The sequence below is a fragment of the Lacerta agilis genome, chromosome 8, assembly GCF_009819535.1.
Source record: "Lacerta agilis isolate rLacAgi1 chromosome 8, rLacAgi1.pri, whole genome shotgun sequence".
Classification (NCBI taxonomy): Eukaryota; Metazoa; Chordata; class Lepidosauria; order Squamata; family Lacertidae; genus Lacerta; species Lacerta agilis.
The window spans coordinates 75,500,743-75,513,624 of NC_046319.1; the positions used below are offsets into that span (position 1 = coordinate 75,500,743).

Consider the following 12,882-nt stretch of genomic DNA (forward strand, 5'->3'; position numbering starts at 1 on the left):
AAGCTGGCACTCCTGAGTCCATCAACATCTGGAGCGCCACAGTTTCCCAGCCCTCTTTCACACGTTACTAGGTCCACATGGCTGAAGTGAGGGTGGTTTGGAATTGGTGCAAAACCCCATCTGAGGGGTTTAAGCCAGCTGAATTTACACCAGCACAGACCCAGTTTAGCCAGGAGAACCCAACATCTCCTGGATCCGAAGCTCCATTTGCCTCAGGTGCCTATCGTTTGGATTGCTCGGCCCAGCTGTGGCTGCCATTTTGCACCCTTATGTCTCAAAAATCCGAATAGCGACTTATGAGAGAGAAGGCAAATAGTCCATGGAAGCCTCAATGCTGAGAACGGACTGTCAGGAAGGAGGAGGAAGAAACTTCCCTTCGCTTTAAGGGCTACGTTACCTTGAGCACTTTTAGAACAGGGTGCGCCGTTCTGGGTTATTTTCAAATTCCCATCCAGGGAATGTGTCAGGTGGAACCGACAACTATTTCCCTCAAAACGTAGATAGTGGGGGCTGTTCTTTCTATTTTTGGCCTGTCAGCTGAGCAGCTGTGAGATAAGGGGAGGCAAGGGCTAAAATATAAAGGATCCAGGGTGACCACCGTTCTGTCTCGTTGTGACACAATGGCGATTTTCCTGTTGGCGGTTCTCCTGGGTGCGGCAGGTAAGATCTCTCTCTCTCTCTCTCTCTCTCTCTCTCTCTCTCTCTCTCTCTCTCTCTCCTGAAGCTTAGCATCATAGAGTTGGAAGGGATCCCAAGTGTCATCTAGTCCAAGCCACTTCCTAACATCTGAGGCGATGTTGCCAATCATCCATTCCCACCACCCTTCTGAGTAATACCCCTCCCCACCCTCTCACTATATATAAGGGTCTGGTGACTTCTGTTTCAGTGTATCTGAAGAAGTGTGCATGCACACGAAAGCTCATACCAAGAACAAGCTTAGTTGGTCTCTAAGGTGCTACTGGAAGGAATTTTTTTTCTATTTTTATTTTGTTTCATCTTCCGAGACAACATCTTCCCGTTTTTTCACTGCTAGAGCATGGCGGTCATTTTGGTCGCTGCAATCTCACACAATTTCACATCATGGACCCCCACCCCCAAATGTGGTGTTTTTCTCAGGCACCGTGCTCACAAACGTGTGTGTTGGGGTACCATGCAAGAAGACAGCCCCGAAAAAGCGTGCATGTGGCGAGGGAGGGAATTGCGACAATAAATCATGCGAGATCACGGCAACCAAAATGACCGCCGTTCACTCGCGATAACAAACGGGACGTCCGGGATTTTCCAGGGGGCATGCGAAACATTGCACACTCGCCATGTGCTATCACCTGCCCGTTGCTTGAGAAACCCATCTGCCTTCCCAGTCCCAGACAACTACTAAAATCCGAAGGCTTCTCAAGACCCTGCTGGGCTCCACAAAGGCCTGCCATTTGTGTTAAGGCGCAGGAACCCCTGCCAGGGGGAGGAACAGGCAAACCCCAATCTCCACTGACGGTGTACGCTTGTTTGTCTTCCTGCAGCAGCTACACCGCTGAACGGCTACGATGACGACGATAAGATCATCGCAGGGTACGAGTGTCCGGCTCACTCCCAGCCTTGGCAAGTCTTCTTAACCTACGGTGCTGGTTACCGGTGGTGTGGCGGCTCCCTCATCAATGACCGCTGGGTCATCTCAGCTGCGCACTGCTACAAAACGTGAGTTCAATGTGTAGGATCGATGGGTTTATACGGAGCAAGCATGGCTGTATTGCAGACTCCTCGGTGCAGGAAGGGTTTGGCAGGAGGAGATGAGCTGCTGTTCGCGTGGCAAGGTCCCAAACCCTCCCAGGAAGTGGAATAAAGACACATGAAACAAGTGTTTTAGGTTAATGGGTAAAAAGGCCACAACTTTATTGGTTACAGAATGTGAGTGGTATTGGCTTAGGCATTGGAAACCACACAACTATATCTGACTCCTGCCCGTCTGCAGGAGTCTTGGAAGGGTTAACCACCAGAAGGGGGAGCCCTGCTGATGCACATCAACTAGGACTCCCCCAGGGTCACCGCTAGGGGTTGTGCCATGGCCCTAGCCCCCCGTCTGGGGCTTCGGACAAGACCATGCCCCTCGGATTCCTTTAACGGAATATCCTTGAAATAGGAGGGGTAGGTGATGGCCACTACCCCCCCCCTCACCTTCAACCAAATACTCCAATGCCTAACCGCCAAACCTTACAAAGTTGTGGCGAATTGCTACGAGGTAGGCAAAAAAACCAAACGGCCGGTACCAATTTGCCAAGTGGAAAAAAAAATTCCTACAAGGCCCCTGTTAAAAAACAGGCGACCAAACGAAATCCATAGCAAGGTCAGGAAATAAAGAGCCTAACCTAAGGGAGTGGGGGGTGGGAGAACTGTCTGAGCAGGGGGGAAAGGAACATGTCCTCGGCCGTGGGCAGTTTAAATCACCCACGCCATGCCCCCAGACCGTCCTGATTGGACAGCCTTGGGTTGACGCGGCCGAGGACCAACCGATGGCGCAGGGGCTATCCCGCCCCATGCACGTGGGGAGGGCTTGCTCCCAGCCTGCAACGTCATCTCCCCGGGGACGGGAAATGGCTTTACTCATGTGTTGGTAACCTCAAAACTGAGCTACTGCAATTCACTCAGGCTGGGGCTTCCCTTGGGATTAGTCTGGAAGCTGCAGGTGGTGAGAAATTGCTGCGGCCAGGTATTACCTGAACACATGCATGTCTTCCACCTGTGCTGAAGGAACAGCACTGACTGTTGGTCAGGTATTGGGGCATGTTCACAGTTTAGTTGCTAATGTATCAAGCCTGGAACAATTTGGGACTATGTCTCCTGAAATTCTACTTGTGGCACCACACCCTATAGGGTAGTAACCCCGAAACAGATATTTTATGCTGTTGTTCCTTTACTATGGAACGCCTTATGTAAAGCCACAGCCATCAGTTGCCCGGTTGTCTTTTAAAGACTTGATTTTATTTCCCGGCGTTTTAACTGTCCAAATTCCCTCGTTTACCCAGTCGTCGAAACCTGGGCGGCCACGTTTTCTTACCAGCTCCGCGCCTGTGTCTTAAACTAAGCAGGCCACGTTCCTCACTCTGCTTTGCCTCTCAGCTTAGCTAGGCAAAAGCTTTGCCTGCAGGTCGAGGCTGCAGTTGAGAAGGTTTTGAGAGCAGAGCTGGCACAAAAAGAGAACGCAGGAAGAGCCCGCTGGATCAGGCCAATGGCCCATCTAGTCCAGCATCTTGTTCTCACATTGGTCGTGCAAATGCCCATGAGAAACCCTCGAGCAGGACCTAACCACAAGAGCACTTTCCCCTCCTGCAGTTTCCAGCAGCTGGTGTTGCAGAACCATGACTGCCTCTGTCTGTGGACGTGGAGCAGAGTCATCCTGGCTAGTAGCCCCTGAAAGCCTTCTCCTCCATCAATTGGTCCAGTCTCCTTTGCCATCCAAGCTGGTGGCCTCACTGCCTCCTGTGGCAGAGAGTTCCACCGTAGCAAAGAAGCGCTTCATTTTAACTCTGCTGACTGAATCTAACAATATTCAGGTTCATGGATATCCACAAGTCCTGTTGCGTTCAGAGAGGAAAACCTTTCTCTATCCACTTTTTGCACACCGTTTATAATTTTATAAATTTTATAATACAAATTATTATTATTATTATTATTATTATTATTATTATTATTATTATTATTATTATACAAACCCTCCTTGTCTTCATTGCAACGGCGGGGGTTGGTTATTTGGACTTGCAGAAAGTTTTAGCTGCAGATCTTTAAAATCAATCCATCTATACGTTCCATTGGCCTCTTAAATCTCTCCCTTAACAGGTCCCCTCACAAGTTATAAAGAACTTGGGCAAATCTGACTTGTGTTTACGGTTGCAGATTAAGTCAATACCTATTTCTAGCAGCCACCTGTGGGTCTGCTCCAGCTGTCGCTCTCCTTTTTGAAAAATAAAAATAAATGAAATGAAACTACATCTTCCCTCTTGCCACAGGAAACTGAGGCAGGAGGGAAGGGTGAGAGGAGACAGCACTGGATGGAGCAGAAATATTAACAATGGCAGCTGGAAAAAAGCATTGGGCCTATGTAGGCCTGTCCTGATCATGATTCAGCTAATATGTAAGCTGAGGAACTTTTACAGCCTGAGGGCCACATTGCTTTCTGCGCAACCTTCAGAGGGCCACATGACAGTGGTGGGCGGAGCCAGAGGCAAATGTGGACACAGCCATGGATATACATTTTTTCCTTTGTATAGTAGGCTAATTTCCACACCCACTGAAACACCCTTCTATGTTCTCCATCCATAAAAGAGGCATTAAGTGAGTTCAAAGACACCTGGTCAGGCAAAAACACAGTGTGAGAAGCAGGGCGATGGAGGGAGAGTTCTGAGGGCCAGATAGAGAGACTGGAGGCCATAGCCAGCCCCTGGGCTTGAAGTTCCACATCCCTGGTGTAAAGACTTTGAGGGGTCACAAAAAAAGGTTAGTGGAAGATTTGGAGCATATAAACAAACCATACAAAATAGCCTCTTGTCATCTTTAGACCATAGTTCAGTAGCATACCATCCAATATTTGGAGACTCAAAACCAGGATGCCCGTCTTCTTGGGTGAGTCGCACGACCCACACTTTTGAGGAGGCAAGACAGCACCAGATCATGTGCCCCAAAATGGCTGCCGCGATTTTGCACGAAAAAAACTAGGGTGCCCATTTTCCCTGGAGCACTTTGCAGGTATGAAGTAGTGGCGCAGGAAAGGCATTCTGCACAGGCTTTGTTGTTTTTGCTCTCTTGCATATTTTTGATGGCGTGATTTTGAGCCGTGATTTTAAAAAGACAGGTTCTGGATGGAGCACAGGTTGAGGCCGGGTTAAAATCACAACCTGCCTGCCTGCTTCTGGCTTTGTCCTTCTTTGCTCTCGAGAAGGTTTACTGTGAGTCACTCTGAGTTCACACTGAGGTTTCTCTCTCTCTCTCTCTCTTTCTCTCTCTCTCCAGCCCCCGAACCCTCATGGCCCACCTTGGGGAGCATGACACCAGCCAGGAGGAAGGTACTGAACAGCACATCCAGGTGGAGAAAGCTATCCGCTACCCTGGGTACGATGCGCGCACCACGGACAACGATTTCATGTTGATCAAACTCTCGCAGCCCGTCACTTTCAACGCCTTTGTCCAGCCCATTGACATTTCCCCAAGCTGCCCCAGCGCAGGAGAGGACTGCCTCGTCTCAGGCTGGGGGAACACTCGGACTTCCGGAGGTACGGCGTTTATCCCTCACAATGTTGCCCCGAAACCCTTCTTTACAAAATAATAACTGTGGCAAACCGGCGTGGAATTGTGGAGAGCTGAACTTACTGCCAGGGAGCCGAACAGGTCAGATTCACACCATCCCTAACTGAGGCGCACCTTTGTTCTTCCCGCAGTCAAATACCCAGACAAACTGCAATGCCTGAAGTTGCCGATTCTGTCCTCCTCTGCCTGCCGTACTTCCTATCCTGGCCGCATCACTAACAACATGTTTTGTGCTGGCTACATAGAGGGCGGCAAAGACTCTTGCCAGGTAAGAGCGAAACTGAATTTCTTGAACTGGGCGGGTTGGAAGAGGGAAAAGGAGAAGCCCTGTCAGCAGGGCTGGATTTAGGTTTGATGAGGCCCTAAGCTACTGGATCAGGTAATGGGGCCCTTTATATGTCCAGCTGTCAACAACAAATTGTCACTGTTTTTTTGTTGTTGTTGAATATATCCTATATGGTAATTTATGGACCTAACAGGTATCTAAAGCCATTTGCCCATCACAAATAGGAGCCTATACAACACAAAACACTGTTGCTGGATGTAGGTTTTATTTTATTTGTTTTTTATCTTATATTTTGGAAATGTACATCCAGGTCTCTTTTTTCCCCTTTAATTTTTTTGGGAGGGCCCCAAGAGAGTGGGGCCCTAAGCTATAGCTTGTTTCGCTTATACGTAAATCCGGCACTGCCTGTCAGAAATGCCGCAAATACGAATGCCGGGTAAGGTGGAGGTAATCGTACTGTTTTCTGTTAAATAGGCAGGACCCGCAGAAAAATGGGGCCACTCAGAGTGCTGCGGTAAACCCAGCCAGCCACCTAGCCTTGCCCTGAATCATGATACTCCCTTCCATCCCCTTCCTGGCTGGTTTTTCCACTTTCCCGTCAATAGCCAGTCAGCACTCTGTGGACGCTGAGCATGTTCTGTCCTCGCTGGGCTTTTAGTGGGCTGTCCCCCTATTTCCACAAATCTCAGATTTCATTTTGACTTCCTGAACAACAGCCCTCATGCCGGAACACTGGAAACAGGGGTGTAGCAAGGGGGGGCGGGGGACGGCCCGCCCCGGGCACCGGCCTGCTAGGGATGACACTTTGGGCGGTGGCCCTGCCCCCCCGGATTTTTTTAAAGGCTATTTTTGGTGCTGCCGGGGTGGAGCTGCAGGGGCCGCCAGCGAGGCAGGGTGTCACCCCCCTCTCTGGCCGCCCCTGCGGCTCTGCCCCGGCAGCGCCGAATATAGCTCCCGCCCTCCAGCGGCTTTTTGCGCCGCTGGCTGGCTTGCGGAGCCGGGGCAAGGAGAGGGGCGGGCCAGCAAGGAGGGGTGACACCCATCTTCGCTGACCTGCCCCTCTCCCTGCCCCACTTGTGCTCCCCCGAGGGGTCCGGGCAGCGGCTTCAGGAGTCTCTACAGGCTGCAGATAGTCCCGAAGCCGCTGCCTGGCACCCCTTTGTGCTACAGCAGCGGCTTCGGGACTATCTGCAGCCCGCAAAGGCTCCCGAAGCCCCCGCCCGGCATCCCCCGGGGGTAGGGAGTCACCGCGTGTGCGTGCGTCATGACGTCATGACGCATGCGCGCGACGCGATGCCCCGCCCCCAGAGGTGCCTCTTGGCTTCCCGCCCCGGGCAGCCATGGGGCTAGGAACGCCCCTGACTGGAAATATGAGGAACGGTGCTCCTCCTTGCAATTTGAAAGGAAAGCAGGTCAGGGTGGAATGCCCCGACTTAATTTGCTCACTGCAGTGCCAATCTTCTTGTTGCTAGGATTTGATACCTCTCTGTGGGTTAAAAATTCTGACCGTGCTCCTGTAGCCACAAGTGGCACAGTTCAGTCTGCTGCATCAAAAATGTATGTGTAGACCAGGCTGGAGATGCAAACTGGGGTGGCAGAATTTGGGTTCATATTACTTCACAATTAAGGTGGAAAGAGTATGGTTTTTTTTGGGGGGGGGGGAATCACTTCTTGATCCATTCCTTGAAAGTAGTAAATTAGCTCATCAGGGAGAAAGGGTTAGTGTTGCTCTCCCACCCATGTCAGCTTTCTATATGCAAGGAGAGGATCGTTCCAAAAATATGACGATCCCCACTGCAATCTGAAGTGGTACGGCCCACAAGCCTAGCCCTTTCAGGCTGCATAATGTGTAAAACAGCTCAGACAGGTCCTCAGTTCCTACTAGGGATGGGGGAGAAATTTGATTTTCATTGCGTTTTCATGAGAAACTACTTAATCCGTGCCTTTCAAAGCAATACGTGAACCGTAATGCAATTATCCTTCGAAGTTCGCACTTCTCTGAATTTTGTGCTGCACTTGTCCAAACAAAAATGCACACGAAGTATCTATTAATAGGCATGCTTTGGTGAAAACAGCATTGAAAATAGCATTATATATGGGGAAATTGCTTGCAAAAAGTGTGCATATTTGTCAGAGCTGCAAACAAACGTACATTAGGAGAAATTTGCGCTAAAATGCTCACCAATTTTCATGAGGATTTATTATTATTATTATTATTATTATTATTATTATTATTATTATTACAAATTGCTTCTGAAACGTTGAAAGCTCAATTTAGGATTGGAGAAGTGAGAAAGTGAGAGAAACCAAAATCGACAGATTCATCTCTCATTCTTGTGGCCTGCCTTGCCTTCAGAGCAGTAATTTTAAGAACAAAAGTTTGTACGGATGACAAGTTAAATCCTTTAGGGGAGCAAACTCTTATCTGACATAGTGTCCAGCTTCAATAATTATCTTAAGCGTGTAACATTATTTTATTCCGTTTTATGTATTTTATTTTTTGTAACAGCTTCGGTTACACAAATAACTAATATTTTGTGGGGAAATGTGATTGATTCCTATGGAGGGAAGGATTAAGGAGAGAGGGGGTGTATGTTCTTGTGTGGCTCAGTTTCTCCCCTTATTCTAGTTCAGACAGTCATGTTTTGTTTGTCTGCTGTTGGCTGCAGGGGGACTCTGGTGGACCTCTGGTGTGTAATGGAAAACTGACCGGCGTTGTGTCCTGGGGTGCCGGATGTGCCCAGAAAAACAAACCTGGCGTGTACACTACAGTGTGCAACTACCACTCCTGGATCCAAGAGGTGCTTGCCAACGAATGAGATACTTGAGGGTTTTCTTCAAGGAAAAGGGGGTTCCTCATCTATGAAAAAGGCCACATCTGATTATCTTCCCCGCAGCAAAACAAACCACCTGCGTAAAAGTGTGAAAGCTGGTGCCCCCCCAAAACTGTGGCGCCCAGTCATTGGGAATTGTAGTTTTGTGAGTGCACTAAGAATCTCTTAAAGTGTGCTTTCTTTGGAGCTGTAGTTCTTAGGCAAATCACAGAACTAAAGTTCCCAAGATTTAAAGCTGGGAGAAGTCTTCAGCAGGTAGAAAACTGAAATGGACTTGGTGAGAAGATCAGAAAGCAGGAAAGACTAGGAGGAGTTGGCACTACATCGCTGTGTTTAAAAATAAAACATAGTACGGGCACCCCACCTCATTGTCAGGTTTACTTATTACGGTACTCAGTCTTGAACCCAGCGCAGCACGTCAATTCTAAGAGACAACAACACACAACGAACGATGCAGTTTTGAGATTTCCGGGCTGCCATCTTCTTTCAAAAGGGCACCTGGTTTTCTCCACACGTAGATGAAAACCTGCTCCTTGGTCTCAGGAATTTAAGAGGTTCCAGATGCATCGGGAACAGGCAGAACAAAACCACGTTGCAAAAATATATACTGACATTTTGTCGGGGGCTGTACACTGGGGCTTGCTTTTTTGACCCCGCACCAAAAGTACAGGTGGGTGGGAAATAATGCTTTTCCTAACAAGATTATAAAGTCCCATATTTTAGAATTCAAACAGCTATGGTGTGGAGGGAATGGGGAGGAGGCAATACTTTCTTGTGGCAGGGTAGTCACTTAACAGAGCATGATCCTCTATCTGAGGGTGTCCTCTGTTTGAAGGACTGCATGGCCCATGGCTGGTTTAGAAGAGAAGAAGAAGAGTTTGGATTTGATATCCCGCTTTATCACTACCCGAAGGAGTCTCAAAGCGACTAACAATCTCCTTTTCCCTTCCTTCCCCACAACAAACACTCTGTGAGGTGAGTGGGGCTGAGAGACTTCAGAGAAGTGTGACTAGCCCAAGGTCACCCAGCAGCTGCATGTGGAGGAGTGGAGACGCGAACCCGGTTCACCAGATTACGAGTCTACCCCTCTTAACCACCACACCACACTGGTTTAAAGGCAAAGAACCCCAAAAAGGAGAGAAAGTCAGGGGACTCCCTCGGAAGGTGGTAGGCTCTCCTTCCCTGGAGGTTTTAAAGTCATGGATGCTTTAGTTGAGGTTCCTGCATTGCAGGGGGTTAGACTAGATGACTATTGGGGTCCCTCTACGATTCTATGGTTCTGTAATGCATTTCTGCCTCAATTATAATTTCTAAATTTGCATCCATATATATAAATAACTGAAATGCAACTTGCACACACATCAGTGTCCTCTTTGGGTGGTGTGCAATTGGCCACCCCATCTGTTGGGTTTGGTTCTGGACAGGTTATTTTTTAATTGAGTTTATATACTCCCCTATACCCGCAGGTCTCAGGGCGGTTCACAGAAAAAATCGCAACATATACAATCAGAATAAAAACAATCACCCAATAACACACACACACACACACACACACACCTGAAAAGAGCCACATTTTAAAAGGGTGTGGGACATCAAACATATCAACCCAAGGCCTGGTTAAAAAGGAATGTTTTTGCCTGGCGCCTAAAGGTGTATATAATGAAGGTGCCAGGCAAACTTCCCTGGGGAGAGCATTCAACAAACAGGGAGCCACTGCAGAGAAGGCCCTGTTCTCGTGTTGCCACCCTCTGGACCTCTTGAGGAGGAGGAGGCACACAAAGGAGGGTCTCTGAAGATGATCTCAGGGTCTGGGTAGGTTCATATGGGAAGAGGCAATCCTTGAGGTATTGTGGTCCTGAGCTGTTTAAGGCTTTATAGGTCAAAACCAGCACTTTGAATTGGGCCCGGAAACTAATTGGCAGACAGTGCAGTCGGACCAGGATCGGTGTCGTATGCTGAAACCATCTTGCCCCGTTGAGCAACCTGGCCGCTGAATTCTGCACTAGCTGAAGTTTCCAAACCATCTTCAGAGGCAGCCCTAGGTATAACGCATTGCAGCAATCTAACCCTAAGGTTACCAAAGCATAGACAACAGTAGTTAGGCTGTCCCTGTCCAGATAGGGGTACAGCTTGCCCACCAGCTGAAGCTGATGGAAGGCACTCTGGGCCACTGAGCAGACGACCTCCCCGTTTTCTGGTCTAGGGAACCACCCACTAACAGTGCCTGAGTCTTATCTGGATTGAGCTTCCGTTTGTTGGCTCTCATCCAGTCCATTACCAAGGCAAGACCAACAGTAGCAGGTGTGCAATCCTTGTTGCTCAAGCTGTCACGGTAGACACATGGCATTTGGTAGCTGAAGCTTCTCCTACAAGACAAGCCTGGTGGGGAGAGGCTTCTTCACCCGCTGCATCCCTACGTTTCTGGGGTGGTGTTTAAAGGCACAGGAGCAGGCCAACGAGAGAGGGGGAAGTGGCAACCAGCAGTTAAGGGTTCAGAGATATCTCCGCAAACCAAACACCTTGAAGGGTGATGACGAAACCTGCTTCTCAGGATGAGGAGGGTGTGCAAAACTGACTTCCTCTGACCAAGACAGGAGATGATCTTTACAGTAATTCCTGTGAGGGTGATGTCAGTTGCATGCTTGGTGTTTTGTAACCACCTTCGAAGCTGTTGCAAGCCTGGAACCTTCCACATTGGGGGAGGTTTTCCCTTTCTTCACCCAACCTCTGATAAGACACAGCAGGAGGGGAAGAGACAGTCTGAAGAAATTAGATTTTGTCTCTGGGATCTATCTATCATCTATCTATCTATCTATCTATCTATCATCTATCTATCTATATCAGTGTTTTTCAACCACTGTTCCGAGATGTTGCCTGGTGTGCCGTGGGAAAAATTGAAAAATTACTTTATATATAGTCAATATAGGCACAGAGTTAAATTTTTTAACATTTTCTAATGGTGGTGTGCCTCGTGATTTTTTTCATGAAACAAGTGTGCCTTTGCCCAAAAAAGGTTGAAAAACACTGATCTATATCATCTATCTATCATCTATCTAAATCTATCTATCTATCTATCTATCTATCTATCTATCTATCTATCTATCATCTATCTATCTATCTATCTATCTATCTATCTATCTATCATCTATCTCTATCATCTATCTATCTATCTATCTATCTATCTATCTATCTATCTATTTACCTATCTATCTATCTATCTATCTATCTATCTATCTATCTATCTATCTCTATCATCTATCTATCTATCTATCTATCTATCTATCTATCTATCTATCTATCTATCTATCATCTATCTATCATCTATCTATCTATCATCTATCTATCTATATTATATAAATATATAAACCAACGAATGATGCAAAATATTGATTTCCACCATAACCATGTTGAAGCAAGAGTAGTGAAATCACAGCTAAGAAGCTCAAACCGTATATCTAACGGACACCCTTATTTGGAAATCAAACCAATGCCCAGACTTCAACATTCAAAAACTTTACTTGCAGAAACTTAAATTTATAGATGAATCAAAACATAATATTTACAGCCACGTGCTTCTCCAAGCATGGGCTTACAGTCTTCTTCTAACTTCCAAACAACTGCGTTTTCCTCCCTTCCCAACACTTCCAGCCTTCAGTATCTCAGTTGGGCCATGCTTTGCAGCTCCTATGAGAGTTTCCCCCTTTTACTTTCTCCCGCAGCGTTGCTCTCTTTCTTTCAAATAGAAGCACCCCGGCACTCTATTCCACTTAGCAGTGTTCACAGTGGATTCTAACACACAGTCCTCGTGCTTCGCATAAAAGAGTCTCCCCTTCATTGGATACCTCCCATGTGACCAACGTTAGCCAATCACACGAGAACCACCAGAATTCCGTTATGAACCAATCCAATTTAGACGCGAAGTAAATGTATACAACAAGCATTTACAATTCCAGTGAATTAAATTGCTATACTTAACAAACCTTGCCGATAAAGGTCCATATAGTTAAAGCTATGGTTTTCCCAATAGTGATGTATGGAAGTGAGAGCTGGACCACAAAGAACGCTGATCGCTGAAGAACTGATGCTTTTGAATTATGGTGCTGGAGGAGACTCTTGAGAGTCCCATGGACTGCAAGAAGATCAAACCTATCCATTCTCAAGGAAATCAGCCCTGAGTGCTCACTGGAAGGACAGATCCTGAAGCTGAGGCTCCAATAATTTTGGCCACCTCATGAGAAGAGAAGACTCCCTGGAAAAGACCCTGATGTTGGGAAAGATGGAAGGCACAGGGAGAATGGGGACAACAGAGGACGAGATGGTTGGACAATGTTCTCAAAGCTACCAACATGAGTCTGACCAAACTGCGGGAGGCAGTGGTAGACAGGAGTGCCTGGTGTGCTCTGGTCCATGGGGTCACGAAGAGTCGGACACGACTAAATGACAAAACAACAACTTAACAAACTGGGATGT

At 47.5% G+C, this 12,882-nt stretch overlaps 1 protein-coding gene across 1 annotated transcript; it reads left to right on the forward strand.

Moving 5' to 3' along the window:
- The first annotated feature begins 605 nt into the window (after window positions 1-605).
- LOC117051735 (trypsin-like) lies at window positions 606-8,515 on the forward strand. The gene is made up of 5 exons (XM_033158371.1): window positions 606-660; window positions 1,518-1,692; window positions 4,999-5,258; window positions 5,424-5,560; window positions 8,248-8,515. Exons 1-5 carry the CDS (start codon window positions 621-623, stop codon window positions 8,395-8,397), a joined length of 762 nt encoding a protein of 253 aa, XP_033014262.1. The 5' UTR covers window positions 606-620; the 3' UTR covers window positions 8,398-8,515.
- The last annotated feature ends 4,367 nt before the right edge of the window (window positions 8,516-12,882 follow it).